This window comes from Rutidosis leptorrhynchoides, chromosome 3 (assembly GCF_046630445.1).
Source record: "Rutidosis leptorrhynchoides isolate AG116_Rl617_1_P2 chromosome 3, CSIRO_AGI_Rlap_v1, whole genome shotgun sequence".
NCBI lineage: Eukaryota > Viridiplantae > Streptophyta > Magnoliopsida > Asterales > Asteraceae > Rutidosis > Rutidosis leptorrhynchoides.
The window spans coordinates 542,976,969-543,002,936 of record NC_092335.1 but is presented as its reverse complement, the minus strand read 5'-3'; the positions used below and the strand labels follow the sequence as shown (position 1 = coordinate 543,002,936).

General features: G+C 34.3%; 1 protein-coding gene across 1 annotated transcript in view; it reads right to left on the bottom strand.

Annotated features, from left to right (window-relative positions):
- Positions 1–16,310: 16,310 nt before the first annotated feature.
- LOC139898475 (nucleoside hydrolase 3-like) overlaps positions 16,311–25,968 on the bottom strand; it is a 32,055-nt gene continuing 22,397 nt past the window's right edge. The window contains exons 2-12 of the mRNA XM_071881209.1: positions 21,758–21,937; positions 21,562–21,672; positions 20,726–21,061; positions 20,467–20,643; positions 20,114–20,398; positions 19,121–19,243; positions 18,629–18,826; positions 18,282–18,535; positions 17,529–17,733; positions 17,140–17,445; positions 16,311–16,784 (exon numbers count right to left, since the gene is read on the bottom strand). Coding sequence (XP_071737310.1) covers positions 16,476–16,784; positions 17,140–17,445; positions 17,529–17,733; positions 18,282–18,535; positions 18,629–18,826; positions 19,121–19,243; positions 20,114–20,398; positions 20,467–20,643; positions 20,726–21,061; positions 21,562–21,672; positions 21,758–21,937 — 2,484 coding nt within the window. The 3' untranslated portion in view covers positions 16,311–16,475. The remainder of the gene's footprint in view (positions 16,785–17,139; positions 17,446–17,528; positions 17,734–18,281; positions 18,536–18,628; positions 18,827–19,120; positions 19,244–20,113; positions 20,399–20,466; positions 20,644–20,725; positions 21,062–21,561; positions 21,673–21,757; positions 21,938–25,968) is intronic.

The window sequence follows — 25,968 nt, the reverse complement described above, 5'->3', positions numbered from 1 at the left end:
TATGAAAATCTTGTGGTCTATATTTATATCGACGCTAAACCTATATATCTCACCAACCTTTGTGTTGACTGTTTAAGCATGTTTATTCTCAGGTCCTTAAGAAAGTCTTCCGCTGTTGCATTATCTGAGCAAGATGTGCATGGAGTCTCATGCTTTTGTTTAAATGAAGTGTTGCATTCAATAAAACCTTTGTCATGTATTATATTCGATTGTTATGTCATGTGTGTAGTATTTGGAAACCGATGTATCATGGGGATTATTTCTTAAATAATCATCCACTTGTTTAAAACATGCATTATGTATAATAATGGTGTGCTTTTTATGAAATGAATGCAATATTTTTCTAAAACGTATCATATAGAGGTCAAATACCTCGCTATGGGACCAATGAATAACGTACTGCGTTTATAGTAATATGGACGGGTCGTTTCAGTTTGATTTTATAAAATAAGTATTATGTTGAAGTATCAAAATTCGTTGTGTATGAATCGTTGTCTAAAAACCGTTTAAAAATCAAATTCATTGATGGAGTTATATTTTTTTTTCATCACGAGGACGCAGCCTCTGCTGCTGTTACTTTTTTTATTTTTATTTTTTTCTGTTAATTCATTTCATTCATTCTAGTTGTTTTGACTTCATATTGAAAGTATTAGAATGAACAAAATAATTAGTGGTTAATAATGTTTTTACTCTGGTGATTCGATTATGATGGGGAAGGTGTAGTGACCCGAACTTTTCCATGTTTATATATATTAATTGAGATTGATATTTACATGATTAAATGTTTCCAACATGTTAAGCAATCAAACTTGTTAAGACTTGATTAATTGAAATATGTTTCATATAGACAATTGACCACCCAAGTTGACCGGTGATTCACGAACGTTAAAACTTGTAAAAACTATATGATGACATATATATGGTTATATATATAGTTAACATGATATTATGATAAGTAAACATATCATTAAGTATATTAACAATGAACTACATATGTAAAAACAAGACTACTAACTTAATGATTTCGAAACGAGACATATATGTAACGATTATCGTTGTAACGACATTTAACTGTATATACATCATACTGAGATATATTATATATCATAATATCATGATAATATAACAATTTAATATCTCATTTGTTATAATAAACAATGGGTTAACAACATTCAACAAGATCGTTAACCTAAAGGTTTCAAAACAACATTTACATGTAACGACTAACGATGACTTAACGACTCAGTTAAAATGTATATACATGTAGTGTTTTAATATGTATTTATACACTTTTGAAAGACTTCAATACACTTATCAAAATACTTCTACTTAACAAAAATGCTTACAATTACATCCTCGTTCAGTTTCATCAACAATTCTACTCGTATGCACCCGTATTCGTACTCGTATAATACACAGCTTTTAGATGTATGTACTATTGGTATATACACTCCAATGATCAGCTCTTAGCAGCCCATGTGAGTCACCTAACACATGTGGGAACCATCATTTGGCAACTAGCATGAAATATCTCATAAAATTACAAAAATATGAGTAATCATTCATGACTTATTTACATGAAAACAAAATTACATATCCTTTATATCTAATCCATACACCAACGACCAAAAACACCTACAAACACTTTAATTCTTCAATTTTCTTCATCTAATTGATCTCTCTCAAGTTCTATCTTCAAGTTCTAAGTGTTCTTCATAAATTCCAAAAGTTCTAGTTTCATAAAATCAAGAATACTTTCAAGTTTGCTAGCTCACTTCCAATCTTGTAAGGTGATCATCCAACCTCAATAAATCTTTGTTTCTTACAGTAGGTTATCATTCTAATACAAGGTAATAATCATATTCAAACTTTGGTTCAATTTCTATAACTATAACAATCTTATTTCAAGTGATGATCTTACTTGAACTTGTTTTCGTGTCATGATTCTGCTTCAAGAACTTCGAGCCATCCAAGGATCCATTGAAGCTAGATCCATTTTTCTATTTTCCAGTAGGTTTATCCAAGGAACTTAAGGTAGTAATGATGTTCATAACATCATTCGATTCATACATATAAAGCTATCTTATTCGAAGGTTTAAACTTGTAATCACTAGAACATAGTTTAGTTAATTCTAAACTTGTTCGCAAACAAAAGTTAATCCTTCTAACTTGACTTTTAAAATCAACTAAACACATGTTCTATATCTATATGATATGCTAACTTAATGATTTAAAACCTGGAAACACGAAAAACACCATAAAACCGGATTTACGCCGTCGTAGTAACACCGCGGGCTGTTTTGGGTTAGTTAATTAAAAACTATGATAAACTTTGATTTTAAAGTTGTTATTCTGAGAAAATGATTTTTATTATGAACATGAAACTATATCCAAAAATTATGATTAAACTCAAAGTGGAAGTATGTTTTCTAAAATGGTCATCTAGACGTCGTTCTTTCGACTGAAATGACTACCTTTACAAAAACGACTTGTAACTTATTTTTCCGACTATAAACCTATACTTTTCTGTTTAGATTCATAAAATAGAGTTCAATATGAAACCATAGCAATTTGATTCACTCAAAACGGATTTAAAATGAAGAAGTTATGGGTAAAACAAGATTGGATAATTTTTCTCATTTTAGCTACGTGAAAATTGGTAACAAATCTATTCCAACCATAACTTAATCAACTTGTATTGTATATTATGTAATCTTGAGATACCATAGACACGTATACAATGTTTCGACCTATCATGTCGACACATCTATATATATTTCGGAACAACCATAGACACTCTATATGTGAATGTTGGAGTTAGCTATACAGGGTTGAGGTTGATTCCAAAATATATATAGTTTGAGTTGTGATCAATACTGAGATACGTATACACTGGGTCGTGGATTGATTCAAGATAATATTTATCGATTTATTTCTGTACATCTAACTGTGGACAACTAGTTATAGGTTACTAACGAGGACAGCTGACTTAATAAACTTAAAACATCAAAATATATTAAAAGTGTTGTAAATATATTTTGAACATACTTTAATATATATGTATATATTGTTATAGGTTCGTGAATCAACAGTGGCCAAGTCTTACTTCCCGACGAAGTAAAAATCTGTGAAAGTGAGTTATAGTCCCACTTTTAAAATCTAATATTTTTGGGATGAGAATACATGCAGGTTTTATAAATGATTTACAAAATAGACACAAGTACGTGAAACTACATTCTATGGTTGAATTATCGAAATCGAATATGCCCCTTTTTATTAAGTCTGGTAATCTAAGAATTAGGGAACAGACACCCTAATTGACGCGAATCCTAAAGATAGATCTATTGGGCCTAACAAACCCCATCCAAAGTACCGGATGCTTTAGTACTTCGAAATTTATATCATATCCGAAGGGTGTCCCGGAATGATGGGGATATTCTTATATATGCATCTTGTTATTGTCGGTTACCAGGTGTTCACCATATGAATGATTTTTATCTCTATGTATGGGATGTGTATTGAAATATGAAATCTTGTGGTCTATTGTTACGATTTGATATATATAGGTTAAACCTATAACTCACCAACATTTTTGTTGACGTTTAAAGCATGTTTATTCTCAGGTGAATATTAAGAGCTTCCGCTGTTGCATACTAAAATAAGGACAAGATTTGGAGTCCATGTTTGTATGATATTGTGTAAAAACTGCATTCAAGAAACTGATTTCGATGTAACATATTTGTATTGTAAACCATTATGTAATGGTCGTGTGTAAACATGATATTTTAGATTATCATTATTTGATAATCTACGTAAAGCTTTTTAAACCTTTATTTATGAAATAAAGGTTATGGTTTGTTTTAAAAATGAATGCAGTCTTTGAAAAACGTCTCATATAGAGGTCAAAACCTCGCAACGAAATCAATTAATATGGAACGTTTTTAATCAATAAGAACGGGACATTTCAGTTGGTATCCGAGCGTTGGTCTTAGAGAACCAGAATTTTGCATTAGTGTGTCTTATCGAGTTTGTTAGGATGCATTAGTGAGTCTGGACTTCGACCGTGTTTACTTGAAAAATGATTGCTTAACAAATTTTGTTGGAAACTATATATTTTTAACATGTGAATATTATGTGATATATTAATCTCTTAACGCGTTTGATATTATGTGATAGATGTCTACCTCTAGAACAAGTCCCATTGACTCACCTAATAATAATGAAGAGTCAAATGTAAATTGGAATGATTTGTGGACTGATTCACAAGTTCCCGAAGAGGAACCGGAAGAAGAGTCGGAACCGGAAGAAGAATCGGAACCGGAAGAAGAATCGGAACCGGAAGAAGAATCGGAATCGGATGAAGAAATAGAACCGGTGGGGGAAATAATAAAACGGTTAAGTAAAAGAAAATCCTCAACCAACCGACCAAGGTTAATTATGGTCAATGGTGTTTCCGCCAAGGAAGCAAAATATTGGGAGGATTACCAATTCTCCGATGAATCGGATTCCGACGAGAATTCCGATGATGTTATAGAAATTACCCCAACTGAATTTAAAAAGGCAAAAGAAAATAATAAGGGAAAGGGCATAAAAATAGAGAAATCTAATTCCAACCCCGATGAACTTTATATGTATCGTCAACCCCCGAAGTCCTTAAGTTGTAACAATGACCCGGGAACCTCTAAACCACCAGGTTTTTCTAAACCAATGTGGATCACGACGGCTCGTATTAGGGGAACATCATATATCCCTAGAAACTTGGCAAAACGAACCAAAACCGAAGAAGAAGAAACGAGCGAGTCGGAATAAGATAGTTGTATTCGTGTGGTGTAATATATGTAATATAGTGTTCGTATGCTTTATGATATATGTAAAAATTGCTTGTATTAATAAGTATTTTTTTATGAATCTAACTCTTGTCTATTTTACAGTTTAAAAACACAAAATGGATAGACAACCCAATATTTTAAGAGACCTACCCGGAGACATGATTGATGAAATATTGTCTAGAGTCGGCCAGAATTCCTCGGCACAACTATTTAAGGCGAGATCAGTTTGTAAGACATTCGAAGAACGTTCCAAGAATGTCTTGGTTTATAAGAGACTTTCGTTTGAAAGATGGGGGATATCACATTGGGAAACCCATAAGTTACGATGTGTTTACTTTGACGCATATATTGCGGGGAACCCAAATGCTATTTTACGCAACGGGTTAAGAAATTATTTTGACTCAATATATCCGAATATTGGACTTCGTGATTTAGAAAAAGCGGCTAACATGTGACATAAAGAAGCATGTTATGCTTACGGATTAGTAATGTTCGCTTCTCACCAAAGTGAGAACAAGAACATCGGGCTACAACTATTAAACAAAACGTTTCCACAAGTGACGGAGTCGGTAATTGGGGTAAGAAATGAGGTTTTTAGATTATTACGGGACTGTTGGACATTACGTAACCCTCGTCCCTTTGACGACGTTACAACACGCTGTCTTATCAACGGCCATAACGGTTATGTTGCACAAGACCAAGGATGGGAAGTAGTCCTAGTAAAACCAGAATGCATGACTTGTTTCTGGACGTATGAATTACGTGTCTTTATTGCCTTTGCTGAACGACTTGTGTACTAGCTAGAATTATCTTCACAACTATCTTGTATCAAAGTTATTGTGTGCTATATTTCATGCTTTATGTAAAATAAGCGGTATTGTAAGTTTGTAAAATATTGTATAAAAGTTTGAACGCGAAATATTATTATAATCAGTTTTTCATATAGAATTGTAGTAGTTGAATTGTATATTAGCTACTAAGTATGAACTTAACGGGTAGGTACTACCCGAATTTAATCTTATAAAACGCTAATATGAAGAAAAAGCTTTTATAAATGAGTTCATATTATGCTACGAAATACTATTAACTACTCTTAATATTCTGTATGATTAACTCGTTCCATTTAACTATTTTGAAGGAAATGGCACCGACTACTCGACACACCGTGAATATGAATGAAGAGGAATTTCTAGCTTCGAACATAGCCGCAGTACAGGCTGCGCTACATACCAACAATAACCTTGGATCCAGCAGTACAGGAAATCGTGTAGGATGCACCTACAAAGAATTCACTGCCTGTAAACCTTTGGAATTTGATGGAACCGAAGGACCGATCGGATTGAAACGGTGGACCGAGAAGGTCGAATCGGTGTTTGCCATAAGTAAGTGTACTGAAGAGGACAAAGTAAAGTACGCTACGCATACCTTCATAGGTTCTGCGTTAACATGGTGGAATACCTATCTAGAGCAAGTGGGACAAGACGATGCGTACGCACTACCGTGGTCAGCATTCAAGCACTTGATGAACGAGAAGTACCGTCCCAGAACCGAGGTCAATAAGCTCAAGACAGAACTTAGAGGGTTACGAACCCAAGGATTTGATATTACCACGTACGAAAGACGATTCACAGAATTGTGCCTATTGTGTCCGGGAGCATTCGAAGATGAGGAAGAGAAGATCGACGCGTTTGTGAAAGGATTACCGGAAAGAATCCAAGAAGATATAAGTTCACACGAGCCCGCCTCCATACAACAGGCATGTAGAATGGCTCACAAACTCGTGAACCAAATTGAAGAAAGAATTAAAGAACAGACTGCTGAAGAGGCCAATGTGAAGCAAGTCAAAAGAAAGTGGGAGGAAAACGGTGATAAGAATCACCAATACAACAACAACAGCAATTACAACAATAATCGCAACAATTATCCCAACAATCGCAACATCAATCGCAACTACAACAAACGGCCCAACAACAACAACAACAACAACAACAACAGCAACTACAACAATCATCCCAATAACAATAATAACCGCAACAACAACAATAACAATCAGAAGCAGCTATGCCAAAGGTGTGAAAAGAATCACTCGGGGTTCTGCACCAAATTTTGCAACAAGTGTAAAAGAAATGGTCATAGCGCGGCGAAGTGTGAGGTCTACGGACCAGGGGTTAATAGAACGAAAGGAACAAATGGTGTCGGAACGAGTAATGGCGGAGCAAGTAGTGTCGGAGCAAGTTATGCCAATGTAGTTTGTTATAAATGTGGAAAACCGGGCCACATTATTAGAAATTGCCCGAACCAGGAGAACACGAATGGACAAGGTCGTGGAAGAGTTTTCAATATTAATGCGGCAGAGGCACAGGAAGACCCGGAGCTTGTTACGGGTACGTTTCTTATTGACAATAAATCTGCTTACGTTTTATTTGATTCGGGTGCGGATAGAAGCTATATGAGTAGAGATTTTTGTGCTAAATTAAGTTGTCCATTGACGCCTTTGGATAGTAAATTTTTACTCGAATTAGCAAATGGTAAATTAATTTCAGCAGATAATATATGTCGGAATCGAGAAATTAAACTGGTTAGCGAAACATTTAAGATTGATTTGATACCAGTAGAGTTAGGGAGTTTTGATGTGATAATCGGTATGGACTGGTTGAAAGAAGTGAAAGCGGAGATCGTTTGTTACAAAAATGCAATTCGCATTATACGAGAAAAAGGAAAACCCTTAATGGTGTACGGAGAAAAGGGCAACACGAAGCTACATCTTATTAGTAATTTGAAAGCACAAAAACTAATAAGAAAAGGTTGCTATGCTGTTCTAGCACACGTCGAGAAAGTACAAACTGAAGAAAAGAGCATCAATGATGTTCCCGTCGCAAAAAAATTTCCTGATGTATTTCTGATAGAATTACCGGGATTACCCCCACATCGATCCGTTGAATTTCAAATAGATCTTGTACCAGGAGCTGCACCAATAGCTCGTGCTCCTTACAGACTCGCACCCAGCGAGATGAAAGAACTGCAAAGCCAATTACAAGAACTTTTAGAGCGTGGTTTCATTCGACCAAGCACATCACCGTGGGGAGCTCCTGTTTTGTTTGTCAAGAAGAAAGATGGTACATTCAGGTTGTGTATCGACTACCGAGAGTTGAACAAACTTACCATCAAGAACCGCTACCCACTACCGAGAATCGACGACTTATTTGATCAACTACAAGGCTCGTCTGTTTATTCAAAGATTGACTTACGTTCCGGGTATCATCAAATGCGGGTGAAAGAAGATGATATTCCAAAGACTGCTTTCAGAACACGTTACGGTCATTACGAGTTTATGGTCATGCCGTTTGGTTTAACTAATGCACCAGCTGTGTTCATTGACCTTATGAACCGAGTGTGTGGACCATACCTTGACAAGTTTGTCATTGTTTTCATTGATGACATACTTATTTACTCAAAGAATGACCAAGAACACGGTGAACATTTGAGAAAGGTGTTAGAAGTATTGAGGAAGGAAGAATTGTACGCTAAGTTTTCAAAGTGTGCATTTTGGTTGGAAGAAGTTCAATTCCTCGGTCACATAGTGAACAAAGAAGGTATTAAGGTGGATCCGGCAAAGATAGAAACTGTTGAAAAGTGGGAAACCCCAAAAACTCCGAAACACATACGCCAGTTTTTAGGACTAGCTGGTTACTACAGAAGGTTCATCCAAGACTTTTCCAGAATAGCAAAACCCTTGACTGCATTAACGCATAAAGGGAAGAAATTTGAATGGAATGATGAACAAGAGAAAGCGTTTCAGTTATTGAAGAAAAAGCTAACTACGGCACCTATATTGTCATTGCCTGAAGGGAATGATGATTTTGTGATTTATTGTGATGCATCAAAGCAAGGTCTCGGTTGTGTATTAATGCAACGAACGAAGGTAATTGCTTATGCGTCTAGACAATTGAAGATTCACGAACAAAATTATACGACGCATGATTTGGAATTAGGCGCGGTTGTTTTTGCATTAAAGACTTGGAGGCACTACTTATATGGGGTCAAAAGTATTATATATACCGACCACAAAAGTCTTCAACACATATTTAATCAGAAACAACTGAATATGAGGCAGCGTAGGTGGATTGAATTGTTGAATGATTACGACTTTGAGATTCGTTACCACCCGGGGAAGGCAAATGTGGTAGCTGATGCCTTGAGCAGGAAGGACAGAGAACCCATTCGAGTAAAATCTATGAATATAATGATTCATAATAACCTTACTACTCAAATAAAGGAGGCGCAACAAGGAGTTTTAAAAGAGGGAAATTTAAAGGATGAAATACCCAAAGGATCGGAGAAGCATCTTAATATTCGGGAAGACGGAACCCGGTATAGGGCTGAAAGGATTTGGGTACCAAAATTTGGAGATATGAGAGAAATGGTACTTAGAGAAGCTCATAAAACCAGATACTCAATACATCCTGGAACGGGGAAGATGTACAAGGATCTCAAGAAACATTTTTGGTGGCCGGGTATGAAAGCCGATGTTGCTAAATACGTAGGAGAATGTTTGACGTGTTCTAAGGTCAAAGCTGAGCATCAGAAACCATCAGGTCTACTTCAACAACCCGAAATCCCGGAATGGAAATGGGAAAACATTACCATGGATTTCATCACTAAATTGCCAAGGACTGCAAGTGGTTTTGATACTATTTGGGTAATAGTTGATCGTCTCACCAAATCAGCACACTTCCTGCCAATAAGAGAAGATGACAAGATGAAGAAGTTAGCACGACTGTATTTGAAGGAAGTCGTCTCCAGACATGGAATACCAATCTCTATTATCTCTGATAGGGATGGCAGATTTATTTCAAGATTCTGGCAGACATTACAGCAAGCATTAGGAACTCGTCTAGACATGAGTACTGCCTATCATCCACAAACTGATGGGCAGAGCGAAAGGACGATACAAACGCTTGAAGACATGCTACGAGCATGTGTTATTGATTTCGGAAACAGTTGGGATCGACATCTACCGTTAGCAGAATTTTCCTACAACAACAGCTACCATTCAAGCATTGAGATGGCGCCGTTTGAAGCACTTTATGGTAGAAAGTGCAGGTCTCCGATTTGTTGGAGTGAAGTGGGGGATAGACAGATTACGGGTCCGGAGATTATACAAGAAACTACCGAGAAGATCATCCAAATTCAACAACGGTTGAAAACCGCCCAAAGTCAACAAAAGAGCTACGCTGACATTAAAAGAAAAGATATAGAATTTGAAATTGGAGAGATGGTCATGCTTAAAGTTGCACCTTGGAAAGGCGTTGTTCGATTTGGTAAACGAGGGAAATTAAATCCAAGGTATATTGGACCATTCAAGATTATTGATCGTGTCGGACCAGTAGCTTACCGACTTGAGTTACCTCAACAACTCGCGGCTGTACATAACACTTTCCACGTCTCGAATTTGAAGAAATGTTTTGCTAAAGAAGATCTCACTATTCCGTTAGATGAAATCCAAATCAACAAAAAACTCCAATTCATCGAAGAACCCGTCGAAATAATGGATCGTGAGGTTAAAAGACTTAAGAAAAACAAGATACCAATTGTTAAGGTTCGATGGAATGCTCGTAGAGGACCCGAGTTCACCTGGGAGCGTGAAGATTAGATGAAGAAGAAATACCCGCATCTATTTCCAGAAGATTCGTCAACACCTTCAACAGCTTAAAATTTCGGGACGAAATTTATTTAACGGGTAGGTACTTTTTTTATTTTTATTTTTTTCTGTTAATTCATTTCATTCATTCTAGTTGTTTTGACTTCATATTGAAAGTATTAGAATGAACAAAATAATTAGTGGTTAATAATGTTTTTACTCTGGTGATTCGATTATGATGGGGAAGGTGTAGTGACCCGAACTTTTCCATGTTTATATATATTAATTGAGATTGATATTTACATGATTAAATGTTTCCAACATGTTAAGCAATCAAACTTGTTAAGACTTGATTAATTGAAATATGTTTCATATAGACAATTGACCACCCAAGTTGACCGGTGATTCACGAACGTTAAAACTTGTAAAAACTATATGATGACATATATATGGTTATATATATAGTTAACATGATATTATGATAAGTAAACATATCATTAAGTATATTAACAATGAACTACATATGTAAAAACAAGACTACTAACTTAATGATTTCGAAACGAGACATATATGTAACGATTATCGTTGTAACGACATTTAACTGTATATACATCATACTGAGATATATTATATATCATAATATCATGATAATATAACAATTTAATATCTCATTTGTTATAATAAACAATGGGTTAACAACATTCAACAAGATCGTTAACCTAAAGGTTTCAAAACAACATTTACATGTAACGACTAACGATGACTTAACGACTCAGTTAAAATGTATATACATGTAGTGTTTTAATATGTATTTATACACTTTTGAAAGACTTCAATACACTTATCAAAATACTTCTACTTAACAAAAATGCTTACAATTACATCCTCGTTCAGTTTCATCAACAATTCTACTCGTATGCACCCGTATTCGTACTCGTATAATACACAGCTTTTAGATGTATGTACTATTGGTATATACACTCCAATGATCAGCTCTTAGCAGCCCATGTGAGTCACCTAACACATGTGGGAACCATCATTTGGCAACTAGCATGAAATATCTCATAAAATTACAAAAATATGAGTAATCATTCATGACTTATTTACATGAAAACAAAATTACATATCCTTTATATCTAATCCATACACCAACGACCAAAAACACCTAAAAACACTTTAATTCTTCAATTTTCTTCATCTAATTGATCTCTCTCAAGTTCTATCTTCAAGTTCTAAGTGTTCTTCATAAATTCCAAAAGTTCTAGTTTCATAAAATCAAGAATACTTTCAAGTTTGCTAGCTCACTTCCAATCTTGTAAGGTGATCATCCAACCTCAAGAAATCTTTGTTTCTTACAGTAGGTTATCATTCTAATACAAGGTAATAATCATATTCAAACTTTGGTTCAATTTCTATAACTATAACAATCTTATTTCAAGTGATGATCTTACTTGAACTTGTTTTCGTGTCATGATTCTGCTTCAAGAACTTCGAGCCATCCAAGGATCCATTGAAGCTAGATCCATTTTTCTATTTTCCAGTAGGTTTATCCAAGGAACTTAAGGTAGTAATGATGTTCATAACATCATTCGATTCATACATATAAAGCTATCTTATTCGAAGGTTTAAACTTGTAATCACTAGAACATAGTTTAGTTAATTCTAAACTTGTTCGCAAACAAAAGTTAATCCTTATAACTTGACTTTTAAAATCAACTAAACACATGTTCTATATCTATATGATATGCTAACTTAATGATTTAAAACCTGGAAACACGAAAAACACCATAAAACCGGATTTACGCCGTCGTAGTAACACCGCGGGCTGTTTTGGGTTAGTTAATTAAAAACTATGATAAACTTTGATTTAAAAGTTGTTATTCTGAGAAAATGATTTTTATTATGAACATGAAACTATATCCAAAAATTATGATTAAACTCAAAGTGGAAGTATGTTTTCTAAAATGGTCATCTAGACGTCGTTCTTTCGACTGAAATGACTACCTTTACAAAAACGACTTGTAACTTATTTTTCCGACTATAAACCTATACTTTTCTGTTTAGATTCATAAAATAGAGTTCAATATGAAACCATAGCAATTTGATTCACTCAAAACGGATTTAAAATGAAGAAGTTATGGGTAAAACAAGATTGGATAATTTTTCTCATTTTAGCTACGTGAAAATTGGTAACAAATCTATTCCAACCATAACTTAATCAACTTGTATTGTATATTATGTAATCTTGAGATACCATAGACACGTATACAATGTTTCGACCTATCATGTCGACACATCTATATATATTTCGGAACAACCATAGACACTCTATATGTGAATGTTGGAGTTAGCTATACAGGGTTGAGGTTGATTCCAAAATATATATAGTTTGAGTTGTGATCAATACTGAGATACGTATACACTGGGTCGTGGATTGATTCAAGATAATATTTATCGATTTATTTCTGTACATCTAACTGTGGACAACTAGTTATAGGTTACTAACGAGGACAGCTGACTTAATAAACTTAAAACATCAAAATATATTAAAAGTGTTGTAAATATATTTTGAACATACTTTAATATATATGTATATATTGTTATAGGTTCGTGAATCAACAGTGGCCAAGTCTTACTTCCCGACGAAGTAAAAATCTGTGAAAGTGAGTTATAGTCCCACTTTTAAAATCTAATATTTTTGGGATGAGAATACATGCAGGTTTTATAAATGATTTACAAAATAGACACAAGTACGTGAAACTACATTCTATGGTTGAATTATCGAAATCGAATATGCCCCTTTTTATTAAGTCTGGTAATCTAAGAATTAGGGAACAGACACCCTAATTGACGCGAATCCTAAAGATAGATCTATTGGGCCTAACAAACCCCATCCAAAGTACCGGATGCTTTAGTACTTCGAAATTTATATCATATCCGAAGGGTGTCCCGGAATGATGGGGATATTCTTATATATGCATCTTGTTATTGTCGGTTACCAGGTGTTCACCATATGAATGATTTTTATCTCTATGTATGGGATGTGTATTGAAATATGAAATCTTGTGGTCTATTGTTACGATTTGATATATATAGGTTAAACCTATAACTCACCAACATTTTTGTTGACGTTTAAAGCATGTTTATTCTCAGGTGAATATTAAGAGCTTCCGCTGTTGCATACTAAAATAAGGACAAGATTTGGAGTCCATGTTTGTATGATATTGTGTAAAAACTGCATTCAAGAAACTGATTTCGATGTAACATATTTGTATTGTAAACCATTATGTAATGGTCGTGTGTAAACAGGATATTTTAGATTATCATTATTTGATAATCTACGTAAAGCTTTTTAAACCTTTATTTATGAAATAAAGGTTATGGTTTGTTTTAAAAATGAATGCAGTCTTTGAAAAACGTCTCATATAGAGGTCAAAACCTCGCAACGAAATCAATTAATATGGAACGTTTTTAATCAATAAGAACGGGACATTTCAGAAGGAGAAGAAACTGAAACAGAAAGTTAATGGTAAACTAGATTTAGAAAGGAACTAAATCAGATATGTAAGCAGCAGAGGAGTGGTTCGAGTGTGAGTTGAGTTATCGAGAGGTCTCGGGTTCGAGCCCAGCTCGGGGCATTTTCTTTTTAGAAGAGATTTTGAGGTAGTTTTCTAATTTTAAAAATTATTATTATTATTACTATTATTATTATGATTGTTAATATTATTTTTTATCATACTTATTATTGGTATTATACTTATTATTGTTAGTAATATCATTATTATTAGTATTATTATTAAGTATGATGAACCCTAGGGTTATTGTTATTATTCCTAATATTATAATTATTAATACTATAAGTATTATCAATATATGTATTATTATTGTTATTAATATTATTGGGATTATTATTATTATTATTATTATTATTATTATTATTATTATTATTATTATTATTATTATGAAAGTAATAAAAGTTACTATTAGCTATATTAATATTAGTATTAATATCATTATATAAATATTAGAGTTATTATTATTATTATTATTAACATATGTATTATTATAAATACTATCATTACTGTTAATATGATTACAATTATTGGTATTATTAATATTAAAAGTTACAATTATGATTACTATCATTTTTTTTACAAAAAATTATTATTAATTTGATATCACTAAAACTATCATTTTTATTGTTATCAGTATTATTATGTAGTTACTAAAATCATTATCATAATTATCATTAACAATAAAAATTATATTTTTACATTTAGTATCATTAATATCATTATTATCATTATTAACAGAATTACTAACATTTTAATAATATTAAGTATTATAATCATTTTTATCACTATTAATATTATTTTAGTATTATTATAACTATTATTATTAAGATAAAAATGATATATTTAATACTTATAACATAACAAAATTTATCTATAAAAATGAGTGTATGAAATATATAAATAATTATGTTTAACAAATATAACATAGCAAAATATTTTTATGTATAAAAGTAATATATGGAACATAAATATATTATTAATATAAAAATGATATATTTAATAAGTTATATATACAACTTATTCGATTACGATTATGTGTATTAATATATATACAAATGATATAGGTTCGTGAATCCGAGGCCAACCCTACATTGTTCAGTATCGTCATATGTATTTTTACTACAAAATACAGTATTGTGAGTTTCATTTGCTCCCTTTTTAAATGCTTTTGCAATATATATTTTTGGGACTGAGAATACATGCGCTTTTATAAATGTTTTACGAAATAGACACAAATAATTGAAACTACATTATATGGGTGATTGATCGAAGCCGAATATGCCCCTTTTGCTTGGTAACCTAAGAATTAGTAAACCGATCTACTAATTGACGCGAATCCTAAAGATAGATCTATTGGGCCTAACGAACCCCATTCGTTGGAGCGGATGCTTTAGTACTTCGATGTTGTTTTTATCATGTCCGAAGGATTTCCCGGAATGATAGGGGATATTCTTATATGCATCTTGTTAATGTCGGTTACCAGGTGTTCAATCCATATGAATGATTTTTTTGTCTCTATGCATGGGACGTATGTTTATGAGAAATGAAAATATGAAATCTTGTGGTCTATTAAAATTATGAAATGATTATTTATGTTAAACTAATGAACTCACCAACCTTTTGGTTGACATTTTAAAGCATGTTTATTCTCAGGTATTAAAGAAATCTTCCGCTGTGCATTTGCTCATTTTAAAGATATTACTTGGAGTAATGGCATATTTCAAAAGACGTTGCATTCGAGTCGTTGAATTCATCAAGATTATTATCAAGTCAATTATAGTTGAATGTATTATGAAATGGTATGCATGTCGTCAACTTTCGATGAAAACAAAGTTTGTCTTTTAGAAACGAATGCAATGTTTGTAAAATGTATCATATAGAGGTCAAATACCTCGCGATGTAATCATATGTTATTGTATTCGTCCTTATGGATTAGGACGGGTCGCTTCATAGTTGGCTTAAAAAAGTTGTCTATGTCATTGTACCAATTTGTTATATAATGAATATCTCTTTGAGGGCCCGTGGTTATTTTCCGGTTTTAGAGTTTCCACGTTAATTTCTTGTGTTTCATTTGTTTACTATTTTCAATGATCGTGTGCTTGAAATTAGTGAGACTATTTTTCCCACTAGGTAGAAGGCAGGCGAACTCGGACCAGTGCAACAAAGTTTAGACTCTCGATTGGACTCTATTAATAGTGAAATGACATCTAATTAATAAAAGGGTGGATGCACATGTTACACTTATAATATATCCTATAATATAATGATATATCTAATAACAATGTACAATGTGCCTTGCATAATATATCTGCTAACAGTAAGTTGTTTATCTACAATGTTCTGAAGATCAAAGTGACAATCTATTAGGATTATCTATTCAGTATCTACATGTAAGTGAGAAAAATAAAATGACATTGTTATATGCAATGTTTACCAGTCTCTCAAGATTTTGCTATCTGGTGTTTTCCAATGTCTTTTTTGCTCCCTGAAGCTTCCGACGACAGCAGATTGTTTGTCACTAGCAAGTAGATTTGCAAAAACATCATAACAAGATGTTTCGTCGAACTTCTTTAATACTCTAAATGATTTTTTTTGTTCATTGTCGATATAAATCTGTCCATCTTTTGATGTTAGTCCGCTTGCATGAACTTTAAGATGTTTCACTTGGAACGTAGGATTAAGAGTTTGTTGATCGGTGGTTAACAATACCGCACCAAGGATCTCTCCCAAGAAAGTATGCTAAAATATATACATAAATATGAATGGTTATGTAATATGTGTAAAAAGCAAAGGTTCTAAAGATGAGCGGTCAGTAACAAGCCATAACGGGTTTGGGTCAAAATGTTATGTGTTTTTCATACCAAGTTGGGTCGGGACCCCGCGATGGTAGCTTGGTGGTTGGAGTCTTGGAGACATGCAGTATAAAGCGGAGGTCATGAGTTCAATCCCAGCCTTCTTTAAGTATGGGTTACACGATTTTCCTCTCACATGTTACCCATGAGACCGGTCGGTGTGGGGCCGCCATAGGTCGGTTTTACCCTTTTTTTCTACGAAAATTTCAAATATGAATTTACAACTGGTTCGTGATATATACCATATGTCGATATCTATGATGCCTTTGTTGCAAGTGATATAGCCTAGTGAGCAAACGCCGGCTGAAATGAGCTTCTGGTGTCCTGTTTTTCATACTCAACCTTTTTATCATATGTGGAAATGAACTTATTTTTCGTTGAGTTTTAAGAGGGATGAGTGTGATATCCAACACTGAATCAAACACCACTTTTGCTGCTAAAGGATCAAGAAATATATTTAGTTCAGCATATTTGTTTGAGGGAACACCGATGACATTTCCCAAGTCTTTGTTATCGTAGTCGATATGCCCGCCTAATATATATACATCCTGCATTTACATTTACACTATGATCTATACAGGATACCGTAAGGATTTCATATATGGTTATGAACTTTGTTGGATCAACTAACCTGTATGATTGCATTAGCATTTGTGTCTGCAAGTATTATTTTTGCTAAAGTTGTCATTGGTCCATTAGTCAAAATGGTAATTTTAGATCCAAGATCAACAGATTTCACTATTGATCTCCATACTTCTAATGCTAGTGGTTGTCTAAGTTTAGGGAAATCAGTAGTCCGCGGAGCCCCAAATTTAATGAAATTTTCCGCCGTATACCTGAAAAAAGAAGTTAAAAGGATAACTTCTAAATACATTTAAGATGGCATCAACATATAGGCAAAGGTAGCACTGTAGCAACAGTTAGGTCACTCGGGTTGGGTGATGGACCAGATGGGTTCAGGTGTTCTCGATTTTGTGTAACATTATTGTGTATAAATTGGCTCAAAACTCCAATTTATTAATATATTAGTATAAAGGTCTTGTCAATAAAAGCATAATGGAGTTCAAGTTTAGCTTGTTATACCAGAGTTGTTCATCGTCAAAAGAACAACAATGGCTTGTAGCATCGCCTATGATACTAGGACCAATACGTCAACAATGGGTTTGTGCTGCCCATTTGACCAATTATTAAAGAAAGACATCACAAAATTGACACGTTTTATTGTGGCTGAAATCTCCATCTAATGGACACAGAGGTTCATCATTCACGACTCCGGGCAGCTTGCAAAGCAAGTTGTCGCCTCGAGAATAGTCTGCTCGCCAGAAATTCGGGCCCGAAAGGGAACCGAAAAATATATATGGTAAGTTGGTGAAAGTAAGTGTACCTTCTTGGGCTTCGAGGTAGATCACGAGCCAGTCCAAAGAGAGTATCAGCATCCAAAAAACCACCGCTTCCGTGGGGTATAGCCTTCGAGTATTTGCAGTTACCAATACTCGGGTCATTTGGGTAAGACTGGTTTAAACCAAATGAATCCCCTAAACCAACAAGAATATCATCACGGCCCATCATATGTAGCAAATCATATATAACATCTATTGTTGCCGCATTTGCCCAGCCTGTCGGGGTTACGAGTATTGCCTGGGATTAAATGAAAAAAAAAAATGAAAAAGGAAAATTACCTGAAAATATTATAAGCACAATTGCATACTGTAAAAAGGAAGATTCCAGTACCTTAAGATTTATTGTCTCTACGGGTATCTTAAGGAGATAGAAGAGAGCCAAAAAGTCTCCCGCACTCATATCCATATCAAACACAACGATCTTTCCTAGTTTCTTCCCTTCAAAATCTGGTTTATATAGAACTTTTTTGTAATAAGGAAATTGAGATGTAAAATTGAATTTTCCTTGGTTTTGTTGTCGGTTTAGTACCTATATATAAAATAATACGAATCCATTAATCTTACGAAAGCTGAGTTTGGGAGAGTTTCTAGTCCAAGATCCACTTTTTTTCTTTTTACCTTTTTCTTCTTTTGTGAAGTAAAAACTGACATCGAACGAGTTATACCCATTAAACCTAATCCCCTAGTTGCTAAATATTTTCTCTGTCCCGTTTGAAATGGTAAATCGTAAATGGGTCAATATGACCACCCTTGATAATTAACATACAAAGAAACAAAACTTGAAAGAATACTAAGAAACGATAAACAGTTTGTCTAAACTTACGTCCAGATAGCTGATGAAGAATTCTCTATTTAAGGAACTACTCTTGTCACGATTTGGTTTGGCCCTTGTAGCAATCAGCACACGTACTGAATCCGGTCCGCTGATTCTCTGTGTGTAACCATCCTGATTCTATAGTTTCAGTATCTAGGTTGTTGATGAAAATGTTATGATAAGGGCAGAGTGTTAACCGCAAGTGTTAACCGCAAGGTTTTGGTGCATTGGTGTGACTTTCCATGAGAGAGGTTAGGGGTTTGACTCTCATGTGCTGCAAAAATATTTCCCTTGCGGTTACCCGCCCATTTCATGGGCCTTGGAGGTTTTCCGACATCTATGCATTTGAGCCTCACCCAAGGGGGTTTTACCACACGCGATGCCCGTATGGATTCGTCGTGGGGGTTTTCCTCTTGAGGGGCGGTAGGACTATAATGATTCGTCATCAGGTAGGTGAGTTCCGACATCGCGTTCGGACCTCCGTTAGTGACTCCTAACCGCCATTAAAAAATAGGCAGAGTGTTTAACCACTAAATAAAGTTACTACATTTCAATATGTTTTAATTTTTTTTTTTTCAAGTTCCTAAAAGATGCTAACTGATAAATGGTAAAAATATGATATTTTTCTTGTTCATAACCAGGGAGGGCGAGTAATTTTTACTCTGATCTACGACGCCTAACTTGGTTATCTCGCGACAACCAATGAGCTAGTAGCTCAGTGGTACTCGTGCCTATGATACTAGGGCCCACCATGTGGAAGCTATTTGGAGATTGGCGCATGATCGAGTCTTGCTTGAGCCTATCACATGGTTGGTTTTCCAGTGAAGGTAATAGTAATAGTCTGGCATCAGCCTTTCGGGGGTGGTCTGGTGGGTTGCCAAAGGCAACACAAGGTCAGCGTGTTCCTGCTGATCTACACGTTTTGGAGGTTATCTCGTGACAATTTCCGACATTTCAAAAAGATATTAACATTACACATACATTGCTGAAATAAGGAGTTACCTTGCATCTTTCGGTCCTGTTAATTTGTAGGCAAAATGGATCTCGAATGCCTGTTTGAACATGACCACTATGAACCCCATTTTTCGTTAAGTTGAATTTTGGAACGTTAAGGCCGTCGAAAAAATTATTCGAGCCATCTGATATTCCATAGGGTTTATTGGAAGTAACCACACTAATATTCATATACTCCATTTTAGCAAACTCATTTTCACCTTGATGTTTGTGCAAGTTACGCATAATTGAAGTGGCAACACCTGACATAAACGAGTCCCACATAAAACAACTCTGCAAAACGAAACAGGGCAAAAAAGTTACATACGTCAAGATTAATAGTAAATTATAAAGACTGATACCTTATAAAATTGATCATCAAACCAAGTATCTCGGACCATCTTCAGCGACATAAAAGCATATTGTGCCTCGTATGTACGTCGATTTCGTTTAAATGCCTCAAAGAATTTTTTAGTTATGGGAATCGTATTGGTTGCATCAAGGGGAACAAGTGTAACCGGAATCCCAGAATGTATAACCTGCATAAATAAATGAGTATATTTATAAAAAAAGGTTGCATCTTTGAAGTTATTTTACTTATAAAAAGAGTTATTTAATTACCTGGTATGCAGCAAAAGGGTCAGCAAAAAAGTTGAACTCTGCATAAGGATTAGATCGGAAGCCCGTAAAGATATTACCACGATCGCCACATTGTTGAGGCTTACAAGATGAGCGTGCATTTTTGGAACAACAACCGGTCGGGTTCTTGGACCTCACACCACCACCCATGATATAAATATGCTCGATGTTTTTCTTTAAATGTGGATTGGTCATAAGAAAAATAGCAACGTTTGTATGCGCTCCTATTACAAATAGACTAATGGGACCTTTAGAGATCTTCTCAATTAGTACATTCTGAGCTGTACGTTGTTTTAGAGGTGTGTATCTTCTGCTTCCCTAGTCATTAGTCAAATAAGAAGTAATAACCGTCGTAAATTTGAATTTGGTAGCTCTACAAAAACTTTGAGAATTCGTATTAAAGCTGCTTTCTTCTTAAAACATAAGTCGACTGCTTATTTATAAGTGCCTTATTATTTTTTTAACATATGCAGATAAACAATTATTAAATTATTTTTTTGCATTACTTATAATTATCTGCTTTAAATCTAAACAATACAACATAAGCAGTCAAACATTTACATAATACCAAAGGCCATTGGTCTGGCGATATCGTGGTGACCCTTTCAACGATGAGGTTGAGGGTAAGTCCTGTTGTGGGCATTTTCGTGGATTATTATACATATTCGTGTAATGTGTGTGTGAGTTTGTCTTAAAAAACACATTTATATAATCGATCACAAACACTACCTAAAATACCTGATATTCGTGTAATGTGTGTGTGAGTTTGTCTTAAAAAATACATTTATATAATCGATCACAAACACTACCTAAAATACCTGCGGAAGAAAGCTTTTTCGATAGCCAAAGTTAGTATCTTTGAACAATCTTCCTCCACTTCCCACAGGAATAGCCTGTCTATATCTACAAGGTCCGGCTGTACTACTTCCCTGTTTAATAATAGATAAACCGAAACTATAGTTGGTTTAAGATGGGAAAATGCAGGACGATAAATTGAAATTATGACAAGCGTACTTGGTCAATTATAGGCATATATCCACCAACATTTGGTTGTATCGTACCATCTTCGAGTATCCCACCCTCACCTCCCACACCAACTGCAATGTCATCTCGGTTCATCATGTAGAGAATGTCGTATATTTGATTTACCGCGTGCCCAGCGTTTGACCATGCGTTTGTGTTTACGGTTATTGCCTACAGCAAAGTGGCAATTGTAAGCATCTTATCACTTTGATGTATACATGGAAATTTGTCTATTTGCATGAGTTCATGAAAATAGATAAAGAATATAACTCTTCAAGAAAAATTATTCTGATAACCGTCAACTTTATAAGGGCTCTCCATTTTAACTTCAGTTCATAACCAAACCCCAAAGTCGTTTAATCAATTTGGGTTATTGCTTGTTAGGTTAATCTTGAAAACCCTAAATCAAGCCCAATGTTGCAGTCCATTAGTAATTAAAGAAGCCCAAGTTGTAGTCCAAAATAAGTAAACTATCCGGTTGAAGAAACCGTAGCAATTGAACAATGTAAAAGGCATGTGAATTATGGAGTTAGTCAATGGTCAACAAAGGTAGGAACATGGCCACGTTTGTAGGGATTATTGTTTCACATGTTTTCATTGTTTTTAGGAGTAAATAGGTTAGGAGTAATTAGGTACTGTTAGTTTTAATATGTATGGGTTAAACATGGGTAGTTAATTAGTTCTATCTTCATGTATGTATATTGGGTCTATATAAGCCTTTAGTGAACATGAATAAAGTGCAGAGAATATTAACAATGTAGTACATGGTATTTTTTTTGTGTTCTTTAACTCTTATATATTTGTTTTATATTTGAGTGGTGTGCAATAAAAGCAAGTAGGAACAAGTTTGTTCCAACAATTGGTATCTAGAGCATTAAGATTCTGGTTCCAAGCAAAATTAACCACTATCCGTGATTATAGCAAGTAGCAAGAGCAAGAGTAAGAGTAAGGTGATCACCATAGTAATTACAATAAAGTAGCAAGAAGCAAGTTGAAAAAATAGCAAGAACCAAGTAGTCACAATTTGTGATCAAAAGTATGAAGCAAGGTTGGTTACAAGTGGTGATCAAAAGTTAAAAAAAAAAGAAGCAAGAAGAAAGAAAGAAAGGTGATCACTATTGGTGATCAAGAAGAAAACCGAAAGAAAGAAATGCAAGGGCTGATTATTTTTATATAAATGAAGCAAGCAAGAAGAAGATAATGGCAGGGCTATTCATCAAAAATAGCAAGAAAGCATCAGCAGAAGAAAAGATGCAGCAGGGTTGATCATAGTTTTAATCAAGAAAAAAGCAGTAGCAGGGTTGAATTTATAAGCAGGGAATTCAACAAATTAGCAGCAGGTAATCACGTGATTAGAAGCAACAAGCAGAGAGTTGCAGCAGGAAGCAGGAAGAAGAAGCAAATTTGCAGCAGAAAAATAGCAGGAGAAAAGCACACAGTGTGCAGTAGAAAATCGTTGTAGCAGACTGATCCATGTGATCATAAAAGAAGCCATAAATAGCAGAAAATGGCAGCAGTAAAAAGCAGTGAAGTGCAGCAGGAAGAAGCACTAAACGCAGCAGTGTAGGAAGAATATTGCAGCAGGAAATTGTAGATAGTTTCAGCAGGAAACGTATTGCAGAAAAGCATGTAGGTGCAAAGGAGAAAGAAAGAAAGTCGTGTTTTCAAGATTAGAGGGGTGATTGTTAGGGTAATCTTGAAAACCCTAAATCAAGTCCAATGTTGCAGTCCAGTAGTAATTAAAGAAGCCCAAGTTGTAGTCCAAAATAAGTAAACTGTAACAACCCAAATCCGTTTAACCAAAAACAGAGTACATTTTTTTTTTATTTAGTTAGGTCCCATTAATATAATACATTTTCAACTCTGTTTTAATCGAAACATAACATCATAACGATACGTTTAACAATCTATCATGACCCTTGGCACACAAATTACACTTTACAAATCATTTGTAATAATGACCCGATCACAAGAAATACGGGTTAAGACTCAATAACCCAACCCAATACCAAGAGCATAATCTCGGGGACTACCAAATCCCCCATCCGCGTCCAAATATCCAAAAGCTACCCCGTCGAGCCCAAGCGCTCCTAAGCATCTAGTCTACAACTAGCTAGCTTCATAATCACAATACCTGTAAAAAGGTAAACAACGAGAGGGGTAAGCATAAAGCTTAGTGAATGCAATAATTATACACATACATATATAATATACCTAATTGCAAACACTTACTCACATACCGCATACATGCTAGCAACACAAATAGCTTATCATCACAATACAAAGCTATAAACCTCCAATACAACAAGCTAGCACAACAATAGCATATATATAACACGAACAATATAGTATGCTACACTACAACACAATAACCATGGTTAACCAATCGTACAAGGGATGGTACTCGAATTTCCCATTGGTGTTCATAACATCCATTAGTGTACTTAGCACCTCGTATCACTAACCCCCGGGTGGCATCTTAACACCTCGATACTTCACCCTCGGGTGGCGTCTTAACACCTCGACACTTCACCCTTTAACATGGAGTGGCGTCTTAACACCTCGACACTTCACTCCTAGGTGGCATCTTAACACCTCGATGCTTCACCTCGAGTGGCATCTTAACACCTCGATGCTTCACTCGTCACGTGAAACGTGGTGTCTTAATGTAGTGACCCGAACTTTTCCATGTTTATATATATTAATTGAGATTGATATTTACATGATTAAATGTTTCCAACATGTTAAGCAATCAAACTTGTTAAGACTTGATTAATTGAAATAGGTTTCATATAGACAATTGACCACCCAAGTTGACCGGTGATTCACGAACGTTAAAACTTGTAAAAACTATATGATGACATATATATGGTTATATATATAGTTAACATGATATTATGATAAGTAAACATATCATTAATTATATTAACAATGAACTACATATGTAAAAACAAGACTACTAACTTAATGATTTTGAAACGAGATATATATGTAACGATTATCGTTGTAACGACATTTAATGTATATATATCATATTAAGAGATATTCATACATGACAATATCATGATAATATAATAATTTAAAATATCATTTGATATTATAAACATTGGGTTAACAACATTTAACAAGATCGTTAACCTAAAGGTTTCAAAACAACACTTACATGTAACGACTAACGATGAATTAACGACTCAGTTAAAATGTATATACATGTAGTGTTTTAATATGTATTTATACACTTTTGAAAGACTTCAATACACTTATCAAAATACTTCTACTTAACAAAAATGCTTACAATTACATCCTCGTTCAGTTTCATCAACAATTCTACTCGTATGCACCCGTATTCGTACTCGTACAATACACAGCTTTTAGATGTATGTACTATTGGTATATACACTCCAATGATCAGCTCTTAGCAGCCCATGTGAGTCACCTAACACATGTGGGAACCATCATTTGGCAACTAGCATGAAATATCTCATAAGATTACAAAAATATGAGTAATCATTCATGACTTATTTACATGAAAACAAAATTACATATCCTTTATATCTAATCCATACACCAACGACCAAAAACACCTACAAACACTTTCATTCTTCAATTTTCTTCATCTAATTGAACTCTCTCAAGTTCTATCTTCAAGTTCTAAGTGTTCTTCATAAATTCCAAAAGTTCTAGTTTCATAAAATCAAGAATACTTTCAAGTTTGCTAGCTCACTTCCAATCTTGTAAGGTGATCATCCAACCTCAAGAAATCTTTGTTTCTTACAGTAGGTTATCATTCTAATACAAGGTAATAATCATATTCAAACTTTGGTTCAATTTCTATAACTATAACAATCTTATTTCAAGTGATGATCTTACTTGAACTTGTTTTCGTGTCATGATTTTGCTTCAAGAACTTTGAGCCATCCAAGGATCCATTGAAGCTAGATCCATTTTTCTCTTTTCCAGTAGGTTTATCCAAGGAAATTAAGGTAGTAATGATGTTCATAACATCATTCGATTCATACATATAAAGCTATCTTATTCGAAGGTTTAAACTTGTAATCACTAGAACATAGTTTAGTTAATTCTAAACTTGTTCGCAAACAAAAGTTAATCTTTCTAACTTGACTTTTAAAATCAACTAAACACATGTTCTATATCTATATGATATGCTAACTTAATGATTTAAAACCTGGAAACACGAAAAA